Source organism: Lepidochelys kempii, chromosome 1 (assembly GCF_965140265.1).
Source record: "Lepidochelys kempii isolate rLepKem1 chromosome 1, rLepKem1.hap2, whole genome shotgun sequence".
NCBI lineage: Eukaryota > Metazoa > Chordata > Testudines > Cheloniidae > Lepidochelys > Lepidochelys kempii.
Genome location: NC_133256.1, coordinates 249,723,838 through 249,746,959, shown reverse-complemented (window position 1 = coordinate 249,746,959; position 23,122 = coordinate 249,723,838). Strand labels below are relative to the sequence as shown.

Here is a 23,122-nt window from a genome sequence, read left to right as displayed (position 1 = left end):
TTGTCTTTTTTCTCTTGTTCTGTATAATTTACCAACAATAAAGGTGTGATTCAAAATAGTCTCTGTACTTCAGACTGTTTTGTCCTCATCTGAGTAGTCCATGTACTAAGAGTGTGCCTGGATCTTTACGTGGAGGATTTGAAAGACGATTATTTTAATAGGAGGTTATTCAAAGTCATTGGATAAAAAATTGGAGTGAAAGAGGAACGTGTTAAAGCATTCTCTCATTGAGTATAACTAACATTTTGACCACTAGTTAAGTTTGATGCAGATGATCACTTTGTCTATCACCTTCTCTTAGTTTTACTTCTGCAGAGTTGTGTTAAAAGCTTTTGTATAATTGGGAGGATAATACACAGACAGAGAGCAGTGTTTTACTTTGTTCAGTTTTTAACACAGAGTCCATGAGTTTCAACTGTCTTTTGTATTACAATGTAATCCATGCTACTGTCATACACTTGTAAATAGGTTATACTGCTCTTTCTTGTGGTTTATGTAGACTCTGTTTGCCCATGCCAATTGATGTGGTGTACACCTGGGTGAATGGCACAGATGTTGAGCTGATCAAAGAATTGCAACAGGTTAGAGAACAGATGGAGGAAGAACAGAAAACAATGAGGTAAGAATCTGTTCAATGGAGACATAATACAGTTGTTTCTAGCTGGCTGCAGTAATGCTTAAGGGATACTCTCCATTTTCTTTTTGCCATGTTACTCTGCATGTACAGCCAAACTAAGACTTGTCAGTTTTATTTCCTTGTTCTTATACACTTGGCCTTCATCAAAATGAACTTCTTTCAAAACTCCTTCCAGCAAGGAAGAGCTGACTATTCGGGCAACCTTTCAAATACAAAGAAAATATTAATTTATTGTGACCTTGTCATTATCTCAGCATGGATTCACCAAGGGAAGGTCATCCCTGACTAATCTAATCGCCTTCTATGATGAGATTACTGGTTCTGTGGATGAAGGGAAAGCAGTGGATGTATTGTTTCTTGACTTTAGCAAAGCTTTTGACATGGTCTCCCACAGTATTCTTGTCAGCAAGTTAAAGAAGTATGGGCTGGATGAATGCACTATAAGTGAGTAGAAAGTTGGCTAGATTGTTGGGCTCAACGGGTAGTGATCAGTGGCTCCTTGTCTAGTTGGCAGCCGGTGTCAAGTGGAGTGCTCCAGGGGTCGGTCCTGGGGCCGGTTTTGTTCAATATCTTCATAAATGATCTGGAGGATGGTGTGGCTTGCACTCTCAGCAAATTTGCGGATGATACTAAACTGGGAGGAGTGGTAGATACGCTGGAGGGCAGGGATAGGATACAGAGGGACCTAGACAAATTGGAGGATTGGGCCAAAAGAAATCTGATGAGGTTCAATAAGGATAAGTGCAGGGTCCTGCACTTAGGACGGAAGAACCCAATGCACAGCTACAGACTAGGGACCGAATGGCTAGGCAGCAGTTCTGCGGAAAAGGACCTAGGGGTGACAGTGGACGAGAAGCTGGATATGAGTCAGCAGTGTGCCCTTGTTGCCAAGAAGGCCAATGGCCTTTTGGGATGTATAAGTAGGGGCATAGCGAGCAGATCGAGGGACGTGATCGTTCCCCTCTATTCGATGTTGGTGAGGCCTCATCTGGAGTACTATGTCCAGTTTTGGGCCCCATACTACAAGAAGGATGTGGATAAATTGGAGAAAGTCCAGCGAAGGGCAACAAAAATGATTAGGGGTCTGGAACACATGACTTATGAGGAGAGGCTGAGGGAACTGGGATTGTTTAGTCTGCAGAAGAGAAGAATGAGGGGGGATTTGATAGCTGCTTTCAACTACCTGAGAGGTGGTTCCAAAGAGGATGGTTCTAGACTATTCTCAGTGGTAGAAGAGGACAGGGCAAGGAGTAATGGTCTCAAGTTGCAGTGGGGGAAGTTTAGGTTGGATATTAGGAAAACCTTCTTCACTAGGAGGGTGGTGAAACACTGAAATGCATTATCTAGGGAGGTGGTAGAATCTCCTTCCTTAGAAGTTTTTAAGGTCTGGCTTGACAAAGCCCTGGCTGGGATGATTTAATTGGGGATTGGTCCTGCTTTGAGCAGGGGGTTGGACTAGATGACCTCCTGAGGTCCCTTCCAACCCTGATATTCTATGATTCTTGTTTTTTAAGTGCCGTGCACAAAAGTGGCTCTTTGCAAATAATAACTAAATTTGGTTTGGTTTCAGAACTCTGCAAGAGAGAGTTTTTTTTTAAATAGGAGAAAAACCTTATTTATGCCAACTTTTTGAAAGCACAATGAAACATTTCTTTGTATTTGGGCTTTGTTAAAAACTTCTATTAAAACCTGTGCTCGAGTGCTCCTTTTAAAGTTCAATTTTGAGTATCATAAAAACTAAGACTGTGCAGAGAAGGATATACATCATTTGAAGATATAAAACAGATTAGTTAGCTCTACAGGGCAAGGGAACTGCGAAAATCATGCATTGCAACATTCAAGGCTTCAGTTTTTTAGGTATTAACTTGTTCTGGACACACCTATTTAAACTTGGTTGTATTATAAAATTATCCACCAAAAACTTCAAACCCTAGGCAGCCCACTATTCAGAAAACAAATGCTGCTGCTGCTGCTGCTGCAGGTTATGTTGTCCAGGAACACTTGATTCAGTTCTTGGTCAGCAACTCTTCAGGCTTTTTACCTAATCTATTCACCACCTAGAAAATCATCTCATTCTGTTACTCAAGCTGTTATAGTGTTCAGTTGTAATTAAAAACAACAACAACAAAAGTAAATAAAAGGTAATACATTCATCCATTTTTCATATGTTACGGTCTGTAGCTAGGTTGTTAACATTAATTGTCTAACTGAAAAGTGAAATTCAGTGTTCATGTGGCATTTTATTAATATTTTATTATTATTGTTTACATAGCAATACCTGTCAGAATGTGCTAGCTGCTTTCCAATATGGGCATAATCCTGGCTCTGATAACCTTACAATTTTTGCATCTCTAATCTAATCTAATCTAATCTAATCTAATCTAATCTTTCCTCGTGTTTTACAAATATTAATAAATTTAGCCTCATAATACCAATGTGAGGTAAGGAAATATTATCATCTCCATTTTATAGATGGAGAAACTGAGACACATAAATTGAATGCCTTACCAAAGCTCTCACAGGAAGGCTGGAGCAGAGTCAGATAGGTCACCTGAGTCCCTGTCGTATGCCTTATTCACAAGATCATGTGTTTCCTTCCTCTGCAAATACATTTTCCTTCATGTCCTCTGGAGTAATTATAGAAGAGTGTTCTGTTATGGAAATCATTCAGTTTCACAAGACATTCTATGCCCAGGTGTCTGAATATTCAGCCCAAATTCTTTATAATTGACTCTGTGTAATTTAATGTAACTTTATTTTTTGTTTAGGGAAATGCTTGGGAAAAATACAACAGAACCACCTAAGAAAAGGTAAACTTTTTTAGCCCTAAATAATGAAGTCAAAGAAAGCAAGAGATGGCTTACGTTTTTGTTTGAAATTAATTTCAGTTTATATGGTATGTTTGCTCTCTGGTGACCAGTGCATTCTTATCTTTTGTATCATTTCAAACAATTTAAAATCACAAATATTTGCACTGAACAAAGATAATGGGTAAATTGTGAAAATGGGTGTGCTTCTCCACAAGTGAAAGTTTGTAATGTTTAGAAATTGTGGACTTGTTGTCTCTGTTCTCACATAATTTACACTTTAAAGGTTGGCCCAATGTATATTAAACAGAGTCCTGTATAACCCAAAAGCATTAAAGATTCTCTCCTTTATACTGTGTTCACCTTTCCTTCCACCTGCATAGTGTTACAAGTAACTGCATATAATATAGAGGTGCCATGTCAGTATGTATTGCATTCTAGATATTACATTACAGCTTTTCTGTTCTAGTTGATCATAGGTCTCAGGAGCTATGTAAAGATTTCCACAATATTTCCCTGAAATGGACAAAGGGAATAAAATCTGAAATTTAATTGTACGAGCTGTTTAGAGCTTTATTCCAAATGCTTCATAATATGCTTGTGTGAAGATTTTTAGTCACTGTCTGGGCTTTCCCCAACAAGAATGGCCTTTCTGATATGAACTTGACTCAATGTTTTAAAAATATATTTAAAAATATGGGGATGGAAAGTTGTGGTACACTCTGAACAAATGATGCTTACGAAGGTCACCACTCTGGCACTCCTTCTTTCAGGATGGCAAATCTGGTTATTATAGTCCATACTGTGGGCCAGATTTCTCATAGGCTGTTTGGAAAACCTGCCTTTTTACGGTTAGCTGGTGGATGAAGGGCTATTAATGGCGCAGGGATAGTATAGATCCCCACCCCCCATTCTGCACGGCACTTTGCTTGGTTTGCTGTAGTTTGAAGATCATTTGGGTTAAACCACAGTTTTTACAAATGTTAACACAGTAAACAGGAACTTTTAAAAAATTGTTTCTGGTTTTCTTTGGAGTGGTGAGGAGATAAAGTCAGCGATAATGTGGATGAGTTAAGGTTATAGCAATAGGATTTTTTTTTTAGCAAAACAACCCTCTTTCCTTCTTCCAGAATAGTAAGCCACTTACAAATATAACAGGGGTCAGATTTTACAGAACAATGGTCAGAAGTATTCAAAGAAATGCTGCTAGCAGACTTCTATATATTGTGTCTCCCAAATGTTAACGATATGTTAATTTTCTGTTGGCATTAAATATACTTTTGATATTTTGTTCTAGTGAGAAGCACCTGGAGTGTTTACTGACACACTGCATTAAAGTGCCAATGCTTGTCCTAGACCCTGCCGTGCCTGCCAACATCACTCTGAAGGACCTGCAATCTGTTCATCCTTCTTTACAAGCTGCTAACAATATATTCTTTATAGCAAAACCAAAAAATCCTTCTACCAATGTGACAGTAGTTGTTTTTGACAGTCCTAAGGAAGGTAAGAACTGGTTTGTTGTGTTTTCAATCATCAGAGGGAAAACCAATATTTTTCTTGGTACTAGCGTTGCAAGGTGAACTTGGCCTTTATCCAAACAACTTCCTACCCCAGACCAGTCTCTAGCTTTTTTCACAGGGCCTTTCCTACACAGCCATGCCTGGGGTCCTTGTCCAGCTCTTTTGGTGAATACCCCGACGCCTGATTTTGCTTCATTACCTGCTCTTTTTAGACTGACCAAGAAGCTTGCATGGTTTGGCAGTATTCCTTCCTATCCCAGCCGCCATTCTTAGCTGAAATCAACAGCAGGCTGTGCTTGGGTCTTTGGCCTTCTTTAAAGGGTCAGCCCTTTGTTTCGTAGCATCATCTGTCTGTCCTGGTGGACTGTTCCTTTTTGTCTCTCTGGAAACCACTTACCATGTAGCGGGTGCTACAGTAAACAAATAATAGACTGCATTTAATAAAGCTAAAGAAAAAAAGGCCATGCTGACAAAGCTGACGTAACTGTATGTTTGTTGTTAACGGAGTATTTTCCTGTTGAAGTGCACATGGAATTCTTAAAAACATGCACTTTAAGGCTACTGTGACAGAAGGAGTGTACTCTCATCAATCTGTACTTCAAGGTGCTGATTTTTTTGAGTCCTGTAAGCTTTTAAGTGGAATCTTGAAGTTTTGCCCACCTGTATGTTGTTGAACGTCCATTATGCTTCCTTTGTAGGTACTCCAGTTTTCCATACCTCTTCAGACATTTATACAAATAGTTGGTTATTAAGTACACCAGTGGTTCTCAACCAGGGGTACGCATAACCCTGGGGATATGCAGAGGTCTTCCAAGGGGTACATCAATTCATATACATATTTGCTTAATTTTACAACAGGCTACATAAAAAGGACTAACAAAGTCACTACAAACTAAAATTTCATACGGACAATGACTTGTTTATACTGTTCTTTGTACTATACACTGAAATGTAAGTACAATATATATATTCCAGTTGATTTATTGTGTATGGTAAAAATGAGAAAGTAAACAATTTTTCAGTAATAGTGTGTTATGACACTTTTTTTCTATTTTTAATGTCTGATTTTGTAAGCAACTGGTTTTTAAGTGAAGTGAAACTTGGGGGTACGCAAGACCAATCAGACTCCTAAAAGGGGTACAGTATTCTGGAAAGGTAGAGAGCCACTGGTGTACACCACGCTGACCCTTACTCTGAGAAAATAAACTGTCTCCTGTAAAATATAGTCCTCTTCCTACTCCAGACGCTTGTGGATGCTTAGGAGCAGGGAAAGTTGGACCACTACATTAGAAGCATCTCCTTTATTGGCCTGCCTACCGAATACAAGGCACTAACATGGTAGAACATTATGTTAAACCTTAAATTCAAATTTATTTTTTTTAAAATAATTGTCAGACTCCAACCATTTGTTCAGGTGATGTTGTCTTGTACAGTACTGTGAATGCAGTCTCCTGTGCTCTATTTCTGTCTCTGCCATTGAATTGCTGCTTGACCTTGGCAAATCATTTTAACTCCTTTTCCTCAGTCTATCTGTCTGTAAAATGGTATTACCTCCCAGAGTTAGTTATAAAGCTTTTTGGGATTCTTTGCTGAAAAGGATTATATCACTGCTAAGATTAGTTATTATATGAATTTGACATCACAGGTAAATTGCTGTATTCGATAACATTTTCAGTATTGTACTGATAATCTTAGAAAGTTGATCTTTTAGACAGAGGAGAATAAACCCTAGAAAACCTTTTTGAATGTATTGTACTAAATACTAGATCTAATACTGTACAACAGGAAATTATATACTTGCCAAAAATTAATATTCTTTACCTTAGAACAAACAGCAGTGTCTAGGTATTTAGCATTTGTATAAAAGATTCTCAAAGCAGGTACAACTTCTTCATTTATCTTAATGTATAGCGTCAAGCAAGTTGTCACCACCTAACCAATAATTCATAAGTAATGCAAACAACTTGTGGCTCTGTAACCCATTCACATTCTTTTTTGTAAAATTTTAAGCTTTAATTTGCAAGAGATGAATTTAATTAATAGAGTGTACTAAAATGGTGACCTCTGGAACCATTTATTTATTTCAGCTGAAGATGCCCATTCTGGAATGTTAAAAGAAAGCAGCAGACAGACAGTATGGAGAGGTTATTTGGTATGTTTATTTAAGAGTTAAGTTAATTACTTAAATTTTTTAACTAAACTGTCAGATGTTGTATAAATTTAATTTTCTTTTCCTACATTTTTAAAAAGTATTTCTTTCACTGTTTGCCTAAACCTGTGTGTAATAGTGTGAGAGTGTTTTTAAAATAAAATAAAATATTCTAGTTTTGAGGTTTGGGTTAGGTGTCAAAATTAGCGCTCTTATCTGGAGAAAGGTTTGAGAGATGTGAGAGTGAATTACTGTGGGTTTTAAAAAAACAAAACAAGAACTAACTAGAAATTCTATTTTTCTTGTAGACCACAGACAAAGAAGTACCGGGTTTAGTGTTAATGCAAGATTTGGCTTTCCTTCATGGATTTTCAGCTACATTCAAAGAGACAAATCAGCTAAGAGCAAAACTACCAGAGAACTTGGCCTCTAAAATAAAACTGGTAAGAACTTGCAGGGGAGAGTAGTTTGATTACATTGTTTTGGAATTCTTTTTACAGAGAGATCCTGGCCAGTCAGATGCCAAAACTTCAGTGCATGACCTTCAAGCTTATACTATGGCTTTTGCTGATAGTCATCATCTTTCTCTCCCGTGCCCTTAAGTTTATTTTCGTCCATCTATGTTCTTGCGTCATGAAGTACATCAGGATAGTGCCTCAAGTAATTGCTTTCAAAATTGCTTCCACAATTGTGTATCTAATGGCTGTCCAAGCTGTGGAGGTTAGGTTGCTACCTTTCAGTTGTTCAAAAACTGAAGTACTGGCTGTGTCAATTTTTCCAAGACACATTCACAGCAGTCTCATCTCTGGCAGAACAGTCCCTTGGTACCTGCCTATCTAAATTTGATTGGAAGACTTGTATTGTTCATGTAAGGTCCTGGCTAGACTTCTTTTCTCTTTGCATTTGGAAGAGTTTGTACTGGTTAGAACACTAAAGTAGGAGTCAGGACTATGGTTCTGTTACTGACTCTGCCACTTACTCTTTATATGACCATCGGCAAGTTGCACAGTCTGTGCCTCAGTTTATCCATCTGTAAAATAGGGCCATGTTTTTTGGACATAGCAAAAATGAGAGGAATCATGGCAAGAGATGGCACAGACTGCCGGGGGACTACTGGTCATGAGGACCCTTTCTTCTTCCCTTCCCAGGAGTCCTGCCCCCACATTTTGAACTGTGACTAAAATGCAGTCTTCTGATTAGCTCTACCCCCCCCCTTTTTTTTTTTTTGCCTTTCTCACACTCAATCCTAAAAATCCTAAATCTCTGGTGTGGGGTGGACAGCATGGAAGGAGGAATTACAGTATGGAGTAGGGAGTAGCAAGGGGTGGGAGTGGACAGGTTGGGCCTCCAGGGCTCCTGATAAGAGGAACAGGGACAAGGGGGATGGTTGACATATAATGGAGCTAACAGGATACATACCTAATGTCACACAGTTTTCTTATATATCTAACCACCTCCTATCACCGCTCCCCTGGAGAGCTGGGTGGCTGGATCCCAATCCCAGCTGGGAGCTAGGGCGAGGAGCCCCGGGTGGCTTGAGGCCCAATGCCAGCTGGGAGCTGGGGCAAAAAGCCTGGGGCAGCTTTGGATCCTGATCCCATTTGGGAGCTGGGGCAAGAAGTCTGGGCAGCTTTGGACCTTGATCCCAGCTTGGGAGCCGACACGAGAAGGCTGGGTGGCTTTGGACCCTGATCTCTGGTGGGAGCCGGGGCAAAAAGCCAAGGAGCCCCCTGCCTGCTCCCTGCCAGGAGTGGGGCAGTCTTGTCAATTTCACAGCTCAGTGAGCCATGAAATTGACAAGCCTGCCCAGCTTCCCCCTTCACCCTGCAAATGGGGGGCCAAGAAGCCCCAGGTGACTTCCCCCCACGCCTGGTGGCGAAATGGGGGAGGAGGAGAAGCCCTGCGTGGCTTCCTCTTTCTCTTGGTAGTGAATGGGTTCAGGAGAAGCTCAGAGAGGCTTCTTCCACACCTTGCGGGGCAGGGAAGGGGGTGGGGGGGAAGCCTGCCAGGAACTCAGGAGCCTCCTGGCAGGAGCCCAGTCTTCCCCTCTTAGGTCGGTGGAAGCGCTCCTGGTGAGGACACACACCACTCACCCAAGGAGGGTAGTGTAGACATGCGGTGGCTGTAAGTCGACCTAATATAGGCCGGCTTAGTTTTGTAGTGTAGACACACCCTTCTTTGTATTGTGGAAGTGCCTAGTCAAGAGCTGGGCCTCATTGCGCTAGGCACTGCGCGCGCACACACACACACACACACACACACACACTCTAATATATAAAAACAAAAGGATGGTCTCTGACTCAAAGACCTTATGAGAGATGAGAGATGACAGGTTCATACTACAGACAGTGAAGGAGGACCTTTTACAGTGTGTATTTAAATTTGAAACAATTCTGCTATATTAACTTTTATTTTTTTATTTATATCATTTGTAAAATGCTTGGAGATATTCTGATGGAAGAAGTTAAAAGTATGTTAATAGTCACAGAATTATCGTTCCCTGGCCCTTCTGACTCTCATGCAGTTTCCCAGTCACACCCTTGCGGTGGTTATTTTACAGTGCAGTGCTGCAAGTAAGGGACTGTAAACAAATTTTGAAATCACTTCCATTAGCAAAGGTGGCTATGTATGAGGGGGGAAGGAAAGAGGGGAAGGGCATTAGAAACCAAAAAGTGAAGCTGGTGATACATTTACATACAGTGCTAATGACTCTAGTCTAATAGAATCTGTTCTTTTCTTGAGTCAACACATTTCTGCATCCGGAGACCTATAAAAATAGTTCTACCATCTGGACTGTAAAAGTCTTTTCTTGAGAGCTGTCACAAGTTTTCTGTATAGCTCGTAATAGGTGAGCTCAAACTGGAGTTGAGAAAAAGTGATGTTTACAAAGCAGTGATTGAGTAAGGGACATCTTGAAATTAAAAAGTAAATAAATAAAAAACACTGCAGAAATATGTTTGATCATTCTGTCTATAATCAGATCAGCTTGAGGGACAATGTAGGCTAGAGGACTGAGCATGATTAGGAGCCAGGAGCTTCATGAGTTCTGACCTCGCTCTGCTATCGACGCACTGTGTGGCATCAGGCAGCTTGCTTAAATTCCTTGTCGGCTTCCCTCTCTGTAAAATGGGGATAATGGTCATTTACATATCTCACAGCAACATTGTGAGGATTAATGTTCATAAAATGCTGTGAAGTTTTAAAGAGTGTTAATACAAGATGTGAATTTGCAGGGTGAAAGCACATAGATAATTACCTATGAATTTATGTATTAGTAATGTAATGAGCTTGAAGTTTATTGGTCCGCTGTTAGCTGTTAATGTGCTTACTAATCATATTTGTTTTGTGGGCTGAACACGTTCGGGTAGGTGTGCTTTAATATTTAGTCCACTGTTTGAACTCTTATTTCCACTTACAATTGAAACTGCCGTATTTAACACGAGATGGCGCTCCTGCTCTTTATCATTCAGTCTGCAGCTTTTACTCAATAACAGGGTTTCTTAATGGTGACTTGCAAAGGAAATATATTGGGCTTGGTGTTGTCTAGCCTAGAACAGACTATGGTGACGTAGGAACTAATCAAATGGACAGGAGAGTAGAGAGACTGAATTGAGTGATGGCGAGTGGGAGGGATTTTTGGTCAGACTTTAAAACTCTGGGGGGTGTTTTGCTTTGTTAGAAAACCTATCTCTGCTACCTTGTTTGCAAGAGATTGTTTTGCCATATATACTATGTAGGTATATAAATACACACTACTGTTTTTCAGCAGTGTTTTGTCTTTTCTTCAAAAGCTTTTCAGAATCTCTACATTTAAGAGAAAAATCTTAAGCTAACCTAGGTGGGCACGTACCCAAACTGAACTGCTGCCTTATCATATAGCTGTATTCCTCATCCCTTCCAACCCTGTTTGTCATCCTCATTTGGATTGTCACATGTGGAGCAGCTAGAGCGCACAAAATAATAGTGATGAAGAAAGGAAAACTATTGGTAGCAAATCCAGTCAGGAAGCCATTCCTAATACCTGACCCTGTTTTGTCGAGGTGGTAAGGTCAAGTCAAATAGAAATTAAATATTTTTAAAAACCGTTTTGGGGTGGGTGGAATGGGAATCTCAGCCGTTCATGTCATATGCAAGATATCTGATTCTCCGGGGCTGCATGACGTTGTTGTATTCCTAAAAAAAGCGCATGTCTACTAATGGCAGCTTTGCAATCTGTAGCATTTCCATATCAGTATTTTTGGAGATTGCTTGCTGAGCAGACCGTAACTATTCCTCAGCCATACAACTACAGAAGCCATCCTTTCATCAGTATGTTCAAATGATTCCCTGGAAGGTCTGCAATTTATTAGATTTTTCTAATGGCAAACCTCATAAGTCAGATTGAAAGTGATCAAATAGCATATGAGTCAAACCATTGACAGCTTTAAAATGTCACAGGCATGACAGCTGTGCTTGTTTGATTGCTAAGGGATGGGGTGCTAACACTGTGACAAGTGCTGTCTTTAAAGGGGCGGAAAAGGTCAGATTTAATCGAAAATAAAAATTAGTCCTAGGGAGTTAATAGTTACATAAAAATCTGGTGGGATGGTTCAATTGTTTTTTAACTTGATACAGTATTACTGTAAAGTACTAAATTAGTTTTACAAATCTCAGCCAACTAAAAATATATGCATTAATCGACAACTGTTTTTATTAGCGCTAACATTTTTTTTGCATAGCACCAAGGAACTGATGACATATTTGCCACTGTTAAATTTTCAGTCCAGCTTTTAAATATATACACTGTGCTTCTAGAGAACTGGAACACAATTGTGCATTTTAAACTTGTTTGAATCTTGCACACTACAATGTACAAATAAATCCTTATAACATTTAACTTGGGTGGTTTTACTTTTAGCAAAACATACCAGTCTCCTGCCCTTTGCAAGCCACATTTGCTGTCAGATATAGCATCCAGTGTAAGCCCCTTCTCATCCTGCACATTATGAAATCTGATAGCCAGAATAACTAGTGGCAAGAGATAAAAACAGCTAACAGATCAAACAGTTCCCCAGTAACGAATGACCTTAGCAGCAGATTGGCAATCATGTTTGAGGACTCCGAGAACCACCAATGGATTAGTTCTGAAGCCTTTTGTGTATCAAATTTCGAGATCATAAGTTGATCCTTCAGCCGTTCTAAAAATTTGATGTTACAGGCATAACTGAATTGCCTTTCTGTCCCCAGAAAGGTGTTACTTTAGAAAAAGGTATAGTTCCTTTAATGAAAAACTAAACTGAGGTTTCAGAAAAATATGAATTTCATTGTGGGGAGACTAAAATGCATGATTTAATGTAATAATGAAGCATTTCTAACACAAGCACAGATTTATGGCTGCTGGATTGCAGTGTAATAAGAGAAACTTGGTTGGAAACAGTAATATCAGGCACACAATGAAGTTTTATGAGTATTGTTCTATTAAAAAAAAAGAGAAAATTTCAGTTTCCCAGCATTAGGTTCTTCTTCCTGAAACATGCCATGCATTTGAGGATGTCAGTTTTCATTTACCATGTTGGTGCTCTTCATTGTTAGGTTGCTTTACAATATAGTTGATATTTTATAAGTTTTCATCATTCAGTCTTTTCTTAGTACGATCACGAGAGAAATACAACAAAAAAATGAATGAGCTTGCAAGGGAAAGATCTCTCTTGTGTGGATACATGCCAGAAATGAAAGATTGTTTCTCTGCTTGTATAGTTACAGCTTTATTCAGAAGCCAGCGTTGCCCTCTTGCAACTGAATAACCCCAAGGGTTTCCAAGAACTGAGCAAGCAAGCTAAGAAGAACATGACTATAGATGGAAAAGAATTGACACTTAATCCTGCTTATTTACTGTGGGATCTCAGTGCCATCAGTCAGGTAGGTAAATTTCACCAAGGAATGTATAGTGTCATAAGTTTCAAGGAGTATGATTAAATAAATACAGTTAAGGAACAAGTATTTCTTCCAAAATTATAGGATTGTTAGGAATCGGCTATTCCTGCCATATAAAAATAACTCTCTGATCTTGAAACCTGGAAAGAAGAGTTTGGAGGGAGAGGAGCTTAATCAAATGGTCTTTTAGGACCACTGAGTCAAAAATATTTGGCCTTCCATACACACTTTGGTAAAATTGTCTGCAAACTTGTCAGATTATTTTAATTTGACAAAAGTGTCATGTCTCAGTAGATACTTAATTTCACATATGCATTTTATTTTTCATGATGGGAAAAAGACTTAGTTAAAATAGCACATTTTGTTTGCTCCTGATGGCATTTCTTTTCCTCCCACCCCCTTTTTTTATAATAATATACATACTGTTAGTAGTGCCAAAATATTAATGGTGTCTCATCTAAAAGCTTTCAAAACAACTTTTTTGGCTCTTTTTATTTAACTAGAAGACTTCAGTAAAAGAGAACTGTCTTCTTCTGTGGAACAAATGACAAAGCCCATTTTTATCAAAAATATATTAAATGAAGTGAGGAACTTCTATTTTCAAAGAGAGATTTTTTTTTAAAAAAAAATCTTGTCAATTGCTTTCTTTCAAGGCCTTTTTATATTATAGTAAATCACATATGTATAGACAGACAAAGCAAATGCATATATTTTATTATAAAGTCTTGTCATATGCTGTAACCAATCAACAACTTAATCCTATAATTAAAATTGAATACTTCTGTGAACTTTTGCTTGGCTTATGGGAACTGTTCATATTTTCTCACTATAATGCAGAACCTTAACTCAGACTTCACTTCCTCACGGAAAAATAATGCATTATTCCATTCGCTGATGTGCGGATGTCTCAGAGGCATGTATATCTGTGTTCCTGAGGTGGGAGTTAAGATTTTGAGCTATAGTATGATTAAGGAGTATGAGGTATATATTGTGTTATTGGAGATGTATAGGACTTATTTATGTGGTTAGAGTCTGCCTTGAAAGTGGTACTCATTCAAATTAAGATCCATTAAAGAGGGGTACCTTAACTGGACATTCCTTATAAGGGTGACGTAGATGCGGATTTCCCTTAGGGAGTGTTATCTGTCTTCTAACAAAGGATTTTTTGTTTGTTTTTTAGGGGGATTAAATGTGTTGCGATAGTGACTTCACAATGTGACTTACCTAACAAATTTTAAAATGAAGTTTCAGTCTGAGAATAGTCTTTTTAACAAGAAAATACTGAAATATTTGAGTTTATTTGATAGTTGATGAGACCTGTGTGCCTCTTCTGTTCAATAAACTATTTTTGTTGGGAGTTTTTAACATAGAAGAACCCAGGATTTTTAAAGAGTAGGTTTTTATAAAATGTGTATTGCACAAGGCAATTCCAGCAAATCATTAGGATGACAAATATTTATAAATAGTATATAATACAACAGAACCAAGAGGCACAACTATTAAAAATGCCTTTTATACATTAATGTCGTGAAACATAAAATAATTGAAATATAATGTGGCTTTGAGTCAGTCCACCACATGAGGGAGTGTGAGATCAGGAAAATTATATCTAATCATAAGCCAGGAAGATAGGGTAATATCTCTCTGGGACCTTGAAGAAAGAGGAGCCAGATTACTCAAATAACTGCCTGCCCCCATTATGATCCATGGACATACTGGTGATACGTAGTAGTCAACAGTGTAAAGACAGCTGATGTCAATGTATTTTAGTGAAACCAGACAGTTTGTAAAGGAATAATGGTATTTTTTCATTATACTTACCCTTTAAGAGCCACAGCCCTCGTCCTGCATAACACTGACGTATGCATGTGCTTACTGTAAGTTATCCCATTGACTTCACTGAGACTACGTGCACTGCCTCATTTAAGCATGTATATAAACCTTTGTAGGAATGGGACCGTAACTCTCTAATTAAGTGTAAATATAGGTCTAATTCTTTTCATAGTCTAAACAGGATGAAGATATTTCAGCCAGCCGTTTTGAAGATAATGAAGAGCTGAGATATTCCCTCCGATCAATAGAGAGGCACGCCCCTTGGGTTCGACACATTTTCATCATCACTAATGGGCAGATTCCATCCTGGCTTAATCTGGATAACCCTCGGATAACTATAGTAACACATCAGGTAAAACTCTCTAAAGGATTCTATAGTGATTTTAAGATGCACCTTTTTTTCTCAGTAAACCTTGAATTTTATTGCAAAGGTAGAAGGAACCATGTTAATTTCACCTCGTTTTATTAAAACATATTGCATTTTATATTTCACTTTGTTGCTTCACAAGACAACTGAAGGTATATCAAACTTTCAACTTACTCTTTGTTTTCAAAGAGCCAGAGGCTTCAGCTAAATTGTCTGTCTCTAATACCCTTATGAAGTCTGTTTATAAAAAAAAAAGTGAGGGAAAGTAAATGCTGTTTGAATCTCAATCCGTAAAGAATTTCTTAGGGCCAGTGGAAAGCCAATAAACTTGTATTAAGACAGGATAGACTAGCATTATTGTTACTGGAAATAAGAAATACCTGAAAAGCTATATTAGTTGTCTTTTAAAACTGGCTTTAAAAAATTCCTTCAAATCTACTAAACAAATAAACAGCAACAGAAAAAATCACTGGCTTTTGGTTAAATAATTCTGGAGTTTTGGGTATCTTGGCATGCTCAAACTCTGAGCAGTATGGGAGTCTTTCCATGGGCATCAGTTGGCTTTGGATCAGGTACAAATAATGCTGGTCTGCCAGTTATGACAGAGCGAAAAGAAAACAGTTTAAGCTTGAAATTTGTATTTTTGTTAGCTATATGGAGAGACGATGGTAAAACTTACTTCTTCTCTACCATCTCCCTATTTATTTTCTCTATCCTTGTGTCTCTTTCTCCATCTCTTTGCTATTCTTGTCTAAATTCATTTTTACATTGAATAGATAAAAAGCATTGTCTGATGTACCTGATAGTTTACACGTGTGTTGAAAAAACACCTACATGATTTGTTTTTGTTTTTGTTTTTGTTTTTTTGGATAGGACATATTTCAGAATTTGAGTCACTTGCCTACCTTTAGTTCCCCAGCCATTGAAAGTCACATTCATCGTATTGCTGGCCTTTCCCAGAAGTTCATTTACCTGAATGATGATGTTATGTTTGGGAAGGATGTATGGCCTGATGATTTTTACAGTCACTCTAAGGGTCAGAAGGTAAGTCACCATGAAACAAGATTAATCAGAAATAGTGCAGAAACTTTTTCTGCACTAATGTGATATAAATTGAAGACATTCTAATATGAAAGAAAAGGCGGACTAAAAATATTTATTCTTAAAAATTAAACATTTGGTAGCAGAGATATGAAAAAAAGTGTTTTCCATACCTTAGAATGCTTGTATAATGTAGGTGTCATGCTAACAGTGCTAGCGGCACCCCTGTCCCCTTTTGGGTCTCTGAGTGCACTCCCTCAGCTATCGGATGTCATATCTTTACCTCTCCTGGGCTGGAATTCTGTAAACTCCCACTCTTAGACAGGGACCTGGGTAAAGTACCCTGTATATCAGTCGTGCTTACCCAGCAGGTCTGTCTGGGAGTCTGATACTAGTGGCATTCAGTGACATAACAGCTTCCCTAAAACCAAAGTAGTGTTTTAACAGTAGGAACAAAACATTTACAGAAAAAGGATTAAAACATCCAATGACTGCCATCCTCTGCTGATAATCAAGGCAGGACTAACTTCTTCAGACACCTCCAGCAGGTGCTTCTATCACAATCTTGTTTCCCCCAGACAACTCTCCCTCTTACTCCCCTCTAAGAGAATTCCTTTTAAAAAGCCCTGGTGTACCCTTAGAACGTCTGTGTTTAGGGGTTATCATCAAAACTAATAATTCTGGTATTTTCCTTTAATAATTCTGCATTGTTTGCTGAAGGTTGGCTTATCCAGAGCCATTTTTTCCCTTTCTGCTTGTCTTTCTTTTCAGCCCTCTATTAAACTAAACCAATATATTCATGCAGTAAGCATCCCAATAACCAGGTCAACATATAGTATTAAAATGCTGCAGAGCAGCTCCATTTCCATCACAGTAGGTACTTCTAGTATGGATTGTGAGAGGGTATCATGAATGAATTGATTCACTTCGTTAGTCCTGCTTATCCAAATAGCTGCAACCTATTTTATTTCTCTGGAATAACATGTGAGGTTGTAAAGACACCCGTCTCCCTTGTGGAAATAACGGATCACAAACAAAAGCTTTGTAACAAAGCTGATGTCAGCTACATAGGTTATTAAAGCTCAAAACTTGGAGAGGAATCTTCTGCAGTAATCATGTCACTGGGTGAAGGTGCACTGTGTGTACCTCAAGTATGGCAGTAAGGGATAATTTTTTTTCTATTGCCACTGCCATTTAACTTGCTTCCATGTTGTTTTGCCCTCTTTCACAGAAGTAAACTTTGAAAGGGGTTTTGCGGCTAACATTTTTTGCTTATTAATTCCTTATGTTTCCTGGGGAACAGTCTATTTAAGAGACAGTAGATTTAGTGGTCCCCCGATAACACTGACGCAGATGACTCCTGAATCTCCATGTTTAGGTTTGCTGCTAACCAGTTCCTCTCCAAACACCCATAACACTCTCAGTGCCTCTATGTCCAGTTACTACCCACATCATATACTACTGCTCATGAATTTATCATATTTATAGCCTGACGACATCTTAGCAACATCCATGTTTAAACATAATAGTAGCTAGAATGATTTCATCCATGGGGTACACCTACAGTAAACTTCTTGTGGGGGGAAAACTTAGTGACATTTGTTATTTATGTTTTATAGTGTTACAGTAGCATCTCGAGACCCCAACTGTGATTGGGGGTCCCATAGTGCTAGATGCTGTACAAAAACATTACAAGAGACAGCCCTGCATTGAGGACTTTGCAGTCCAAATAAGACAAAGGGTGAGCGGGAAACAGAGAAAGGTGAAATGTCTTGCCTTCACTGACACAGTAATTTAGTGGCAAAACATGATTAGAACTTGGGTCTTCTGACTTCCATCCCAGTGCTCTAGCGGTTAGACTATGATATTGCTTAGGGCTTGTCCACATGGAGGCATAGTGCATGGCAAGCCAGGGGGTGACTGTACAGCTCACTAGCTTGCTGCGCACTAACTGTCTGTCTGGATCCTGCTACCATGCACTAAAAGTTCCGTGGTGCACTTTGATCTACTGCTTGAAACAGCAATAGGTCAGAGTGCTCTATGGAACTTTTAGTGCGTGGTTACAGGCAGTGGTGAGCTGGAGCCGGTTTGCTAGAACCGGTTGTTAAATTTAGAAGCCCTTTTAGAACTGGTTCTAAAAGGGCTTCTGAATTTAACAGGCCAAAAGTGGCGCCTTAGGTGCCAACTCCATGGGTGCTCCAGCCCTGGAGCACCCAAGGGGAAAATTCGGTGGGTGCAGAGCACCCACCGGCAGCTCCCCTCCCCGCCCCACCCCTGGCCCCAGCTCACGTCCACTCTGCCTCTGCCTCCTCCCCTGAATGCGCTGTCCGGACCTGCTTCTCCGCCCCCCCCCAGGCTTCTCGCGAATCAGCTGTTTGCGCAGGAAGCTGGGGCAGGCTGAGAAGCAGGCCGCGGCTTCCCGCTCAGGCCCAGGGAGGCGGAGGTGAGCTGGGGCGGGGGGTGTGAGGAGGGCCATCCACACCGCAGCAGGCAACCCGGGGAGGGGCCGCAGGGGAACTGCTCCCCGCCCCAGCTCACCTCCGCCACCCTCAGTCTGAGCAGGAAGCCCCCGTGTGCTTCTCAGTCCTCCCAGGCTTCCTGCCTAACAGCTAATTCGCGGGAAGCTGGGACAGGGGGCGGAGAAGCAGAGCGGGGCAGCGCGTTCAGCAGAGGAGGCGGAGCGGAGGTGAGGTGATCTGGGGCCGGGCGCGGGGTGGGGAGCTGCCGGTGGGTGCTCTGCACCCATCAAATTTTCCTCGTGGGTGCTCCAGCCCCAGAGCACCCAGGGAGTCGGTGCCTAAGGCGCCATCTTCGATGTGATCGGGGGGGAGCAGTCGCTCCCCCTGCTCCCCCCCAGCTATGCTCCCCCGCCCCTAGGAGCGAGCGGGACCTTCCGGATGCTTCCTGGGAGCTGCCCCAGGTAAGCACCTCCGGGACTCCCCACCTCACCCCCCAGCAGGTGCCTCTGGCTCTTAGGGTTGGGCACCCACTATGGTAGCCCATGAGACCCTCCTGCCCAGTTCTGGGGGCAGTCAGCGGACAGGGGAGGAGGGTAGATGGGGCAGGGGTTCTGGGGGGGGTCATCAAGGAACGCGGGGGGGTTGGATGGGGCAGGAGTCCCCGGGGGGCAGGGGTGGGCAATGACCCCCTCGTGGGGTGAGGAGGGAACCCGTTAAGATTTTGGCAGCTCATCACTGGTTGCAGGGTATCTGTGGTAGGCTAGTGAGCTGTATATTCACACCATGGCTTGTCGTGCACTAAGTGTCCGTGTGGTCAAGCCCTTACACTATCATTGATGCAGCTGATAGCAATAGTAGAAGTGTTACTGTAAAGAGGGCACATGAGATATTTTTCCATTGTATATCTAATCCTGGTCAGAGCAGGTCTTTGTGAGATTGTGGTTAAAAAACACTGATGACTATTTAAATCCTGCCTTTGCTAGTGTTCCCACCATTGTACCACTGGTAGTGCTGCACCAGTAGGAGTGCTTTCTCAAAGTCTAGTGTGGATGGGCCTTACACCACCATAAAATCATAAACCTGGGCATATTTTGTGGTTAGTAAACTGGCATCAAGATATAGTGGGAATTACAGGAATTTGGGGTGATTAAAAACTGTTGCTGTTGACTAGCAGAAAATTTCAACTGCTTCAGTAGGCTTTAATAAAGGTAAATAGTCACATATTCAGCTAAGTCCTCTAATGAGAGCTGTCATCCAATTCTTCATTTTATTACTGTTTTGTCAGGTCTCATGATAACCTGGAGTCAAGTGAAGTTTTCTATCATGAAATCTGATCAGTAGTTACAACTGGGTTTAAATAGGGGGTGGGAAGGTCTGAAGAAAAAGTGCTTCATTTTTAATGCTTGTAAACTAAGCATATTTTGTTCTACATTGTGTTATGTCAGAAATTCTTGGAAACACTTAACTCATAGATTATCAGATGCTTAATGATTAGTATGTTAGTTCTACATCTGTTTGTCACATGCATGACTAATAGGCAGCCCCAGGAAACTTTTGGGTCAGCTGACAAATGAACTGAAGTCAGTTATTTTAGACTTTTTTTAATCTTTTAAACACTGTTTAACCTTTATATAAATATTGTCTGTGGGCATGAATCCAGGGCCGAGAGTCAGGCGGTCCTGTGTTCTTCTCTTGGCTCTTTAATCGATTTACTGTGTGGACCTCTGAGCCTTAATTTTGCAGACCTGTAAAAGGGGATAATACTTACCAACCTCACAGGTGTTAAGAATTAATTATTGTTCATAAAGGTCTTTGAACATGTAAAGCACTATGCATAGATAACTGCTAAGTCTGCTTATTTGACTGAAAAACTGAGATTGTAATATTATTCCTTCTAGGTTTACTTGACTTGGCCTGTGCCAAACTGTGCTGAAGGATGTCCTGGCTCATGGATTAAAGATGGTTACTGTGATAAGGCCTGTAATAATTCAGCATGTGATTGGGATGGAGGGGATTGCATTGGTAAGAGAATTCAGAAACTAATTAATTAATCTACTTTCTTACAAAAATTCTGTAACTGGTAAATTATCCTGTATATATGAACAATTCCCCTTTTAATAGAAAAAAATAAATTGGTCTTTCTTACAGATATAAAGATACATTTCATTATGTGGGAAATAACATGCTTCAAATTACAGTATTTGAGCAGTACACAGGGAAATCTTGCTCTGTGTATCGGATCTAACTAGATGAGATGGAGGGTTCTTTGAGCCTTAATGTCTATTAGCTCTGCAGCTCTGATGGTAGTAAAATGTTGGTTTTACTCATGAACAAAGCACACATCACTCAGAAGATATATAGGGAGAAGAAGTATAGCAGTAATAAGATATCAATTTCAGAATCATTCTTCTGACCAGAATCCCTCTTTAAGGGGAGATTGAGGATTAATAATGGCATTTTACATACTTTTGACAGCTGTGTATATCAGCTGTGACAGCTCTCTCATATCACGGATTCAGTATTATATAGTTTTAAATTAAAATTGGACTTTAGGTATGAATGTTTTGCCAGAGTATTTAATACAAAGTTTACTTTGTGAGATTAGTAAATTTTTAAATTTTACATGCTCTGTCATTCATTCCTTTTGCTAAGGAGATTATCCACACTCATTTCTCTGTCAGATTTTTCCTGATGTTTTAAAAACCTGTTACAGAGCATGCTCTGGCTAGAGTCTAGACCACCTCCTCAAGCCTGGTCCTTATGAATATTTGTGTTCAACACACATCCATATTTTGGGTACTTACTGTCCAGTGTGAAGCTAGCAGATGGTCATGTCTTTGACATGGTGCACCTGAGGGTCTAACTAGAACATGCTCTGTCTTGACATCCATTTCTCCACCTTTAAACACCCTAACTTTCTCCAGATGTGAACACACTGAAGAACATTATTTCCCCTTCCATTTCTCTTCCTGTCAGATACTTAGTTTTATGAGGGTGACTTTTTGTTTTTCATAGATTTATATAAGGCTAGAAAGGACCACTGTGCTCATCTAGTCTGACTTCCTGAATAAAATATAGGGTACAGAATATCACTTGTAAGTCTTGCTATGGAGGGAATTGTTCTTCTCTGCTATATAAGTGAGTACTATTAAGCACAAGAGCTTTTGGTGCATTTTCTTAAAAGGGAAATCTTGTTTTTAAGCTTTGGGATGTAAATGTATGCACAGGATTAGAATGCAGATGAATGTTTTCCCCTCTGTATTTTGAAATAATTCTAGATGCTCTTGTTGCAGAGTTTCTCAAAAGTCCTGTCAGTGTTTTTGTCTTTTAAAGTTAAATATTATTCTAAAAAATTATTCTATAAAATGGCATCTTTTCATTCTACTGACTATTTCCTGTGAATGTTCAGAGTTCTTCTTTGAGTGCTGGTCCCTATGTATATTTCCCATGTGGGTATGTGCGAGCGCCATGCTCCTGAGTCTGAAGATTCTTAATAAGCATTGTCTGTTGACTCACACATGCACAATAGCCTTCCTTGTGCTCCAGAGTGAGGATGTAAAAGGCAGTGCAGGCCCATGCCTTTCTTGATCCTTCTTACCACTACATGGCCTGAGTCGGAACCCTCTGTGTGCAGATTTCTCCAGCTTCTTTCTTATAAGCCTGTAAATAGATATTGTAGATAGTTTTTATGTTTAATAGAGTTAGAGTTTTATATAGTATAGTTAGAATAGCTTTAGGGGAATCCCTTCCCTCAGTCTGGAACTATGCCCAGAGTACCAGTGTTTAAAAATTGTCTCTCTTGCTCTCGCTCCTTCTCTGTGAGCAACAACCACCAACACTGCCTCTGCTTTTTGGGTGAGATGCATCTCTGCAAAGTGCAGCATTTGCCGCTTGTTTCCCCTGTGAACTTGTGAAGCTCATGAGCTTATGGAGAAGGTCATGAGACCTCATGCTGATCTGGGCTAGGGAGACTGACTCTCTCTCTCCTCCCCCAGAACATTGGCCCCGACTGACAAGCAGCCCAGTGAGTGTGAACTTGGGAGTGGAGCCTGGAGCTGCCAAGCGCAAGGAAACATCAGTCAGGGCTTTGCATGAGAGTAAAGGGCACTCATGGATACAAGGACAGATCCCCATGCATGTCTCTGTCTGGGTCGTGTGAGCCTCTGCACACAGATTCTAACGCTCAGGATCACTTAAGATTCCCAGGCAGGAGGGTATAGCACAGAAGAAAAAGGATTAGTCAGTCCCATTGTTGGCTCCAACTCCTAAACATAAAGACTGGCATTCTCCAGCTCCATCTCAGAATGTTGAACCTGACCCTTTGGCAGTACCTGCCCACCGTCGGGAGGACAATCCACCCTCAACATTTCGGGACATATCGGAACTGTTGTTCCCG

General features: G+C 40.2%; 1 protein-coding gene across 6 annotated transcripts in view; it reads left to right on the top strand.

Annotated features, from left to right (window-relative positions):
• The window catches only part of GNPTAB (N-acetylglucosamine-1-phosphate transferase subunits alpha and beta), a 67,676-nt gene that overhangs the window by 22,912 nt on the left and 21,642 nt on the right, over positions 1–23,122 (top strand). For 4 of the 6 annotated variants that reach the window (XM_073323107.1, XM_073323090.1, XM_073323080.1 and 1 more), the window contains 9 exons: positions 500–619; positions 3,406–3,447; positions 4,742–4,947; positions 7,052–7,116; positions 7,422–7,556; positions 12,850–13,011; positions 15,032–15,211; positions 16,100–16,270; positions 20,625–20,748. In XM_073323107.1, the coding sequence (XP_073179208.1) occupies positions 513–619; positions 3,406–3,447; positions 4,742–4,947; positions 7,052–7,116; positions 7,422–7,556; positions 12,850–13,011; positions 15,032–15,211; positions 16,100–16,270; positions 20,625–20,748 (1,192 nt within the window). In that variant the 5' untranslated portion in view covers positions 500–512. Of the gene's footprint in view, positions 1–499; positions 620–3,405; positions 3,448–4,741; positions 4,948–6,224; positions 6,303–7,051; positions 7,117–7,421; positions 7,557–12,849; positions 13,012–15,031; positions 15,212–16,099; positions 16,271–20,624; positions 20,749–23,122 lie in introns of those variants that run through there. The other 2 variants (XM_073323099.1, XM_073323113.1) reach the window with 2 other exon arrangements.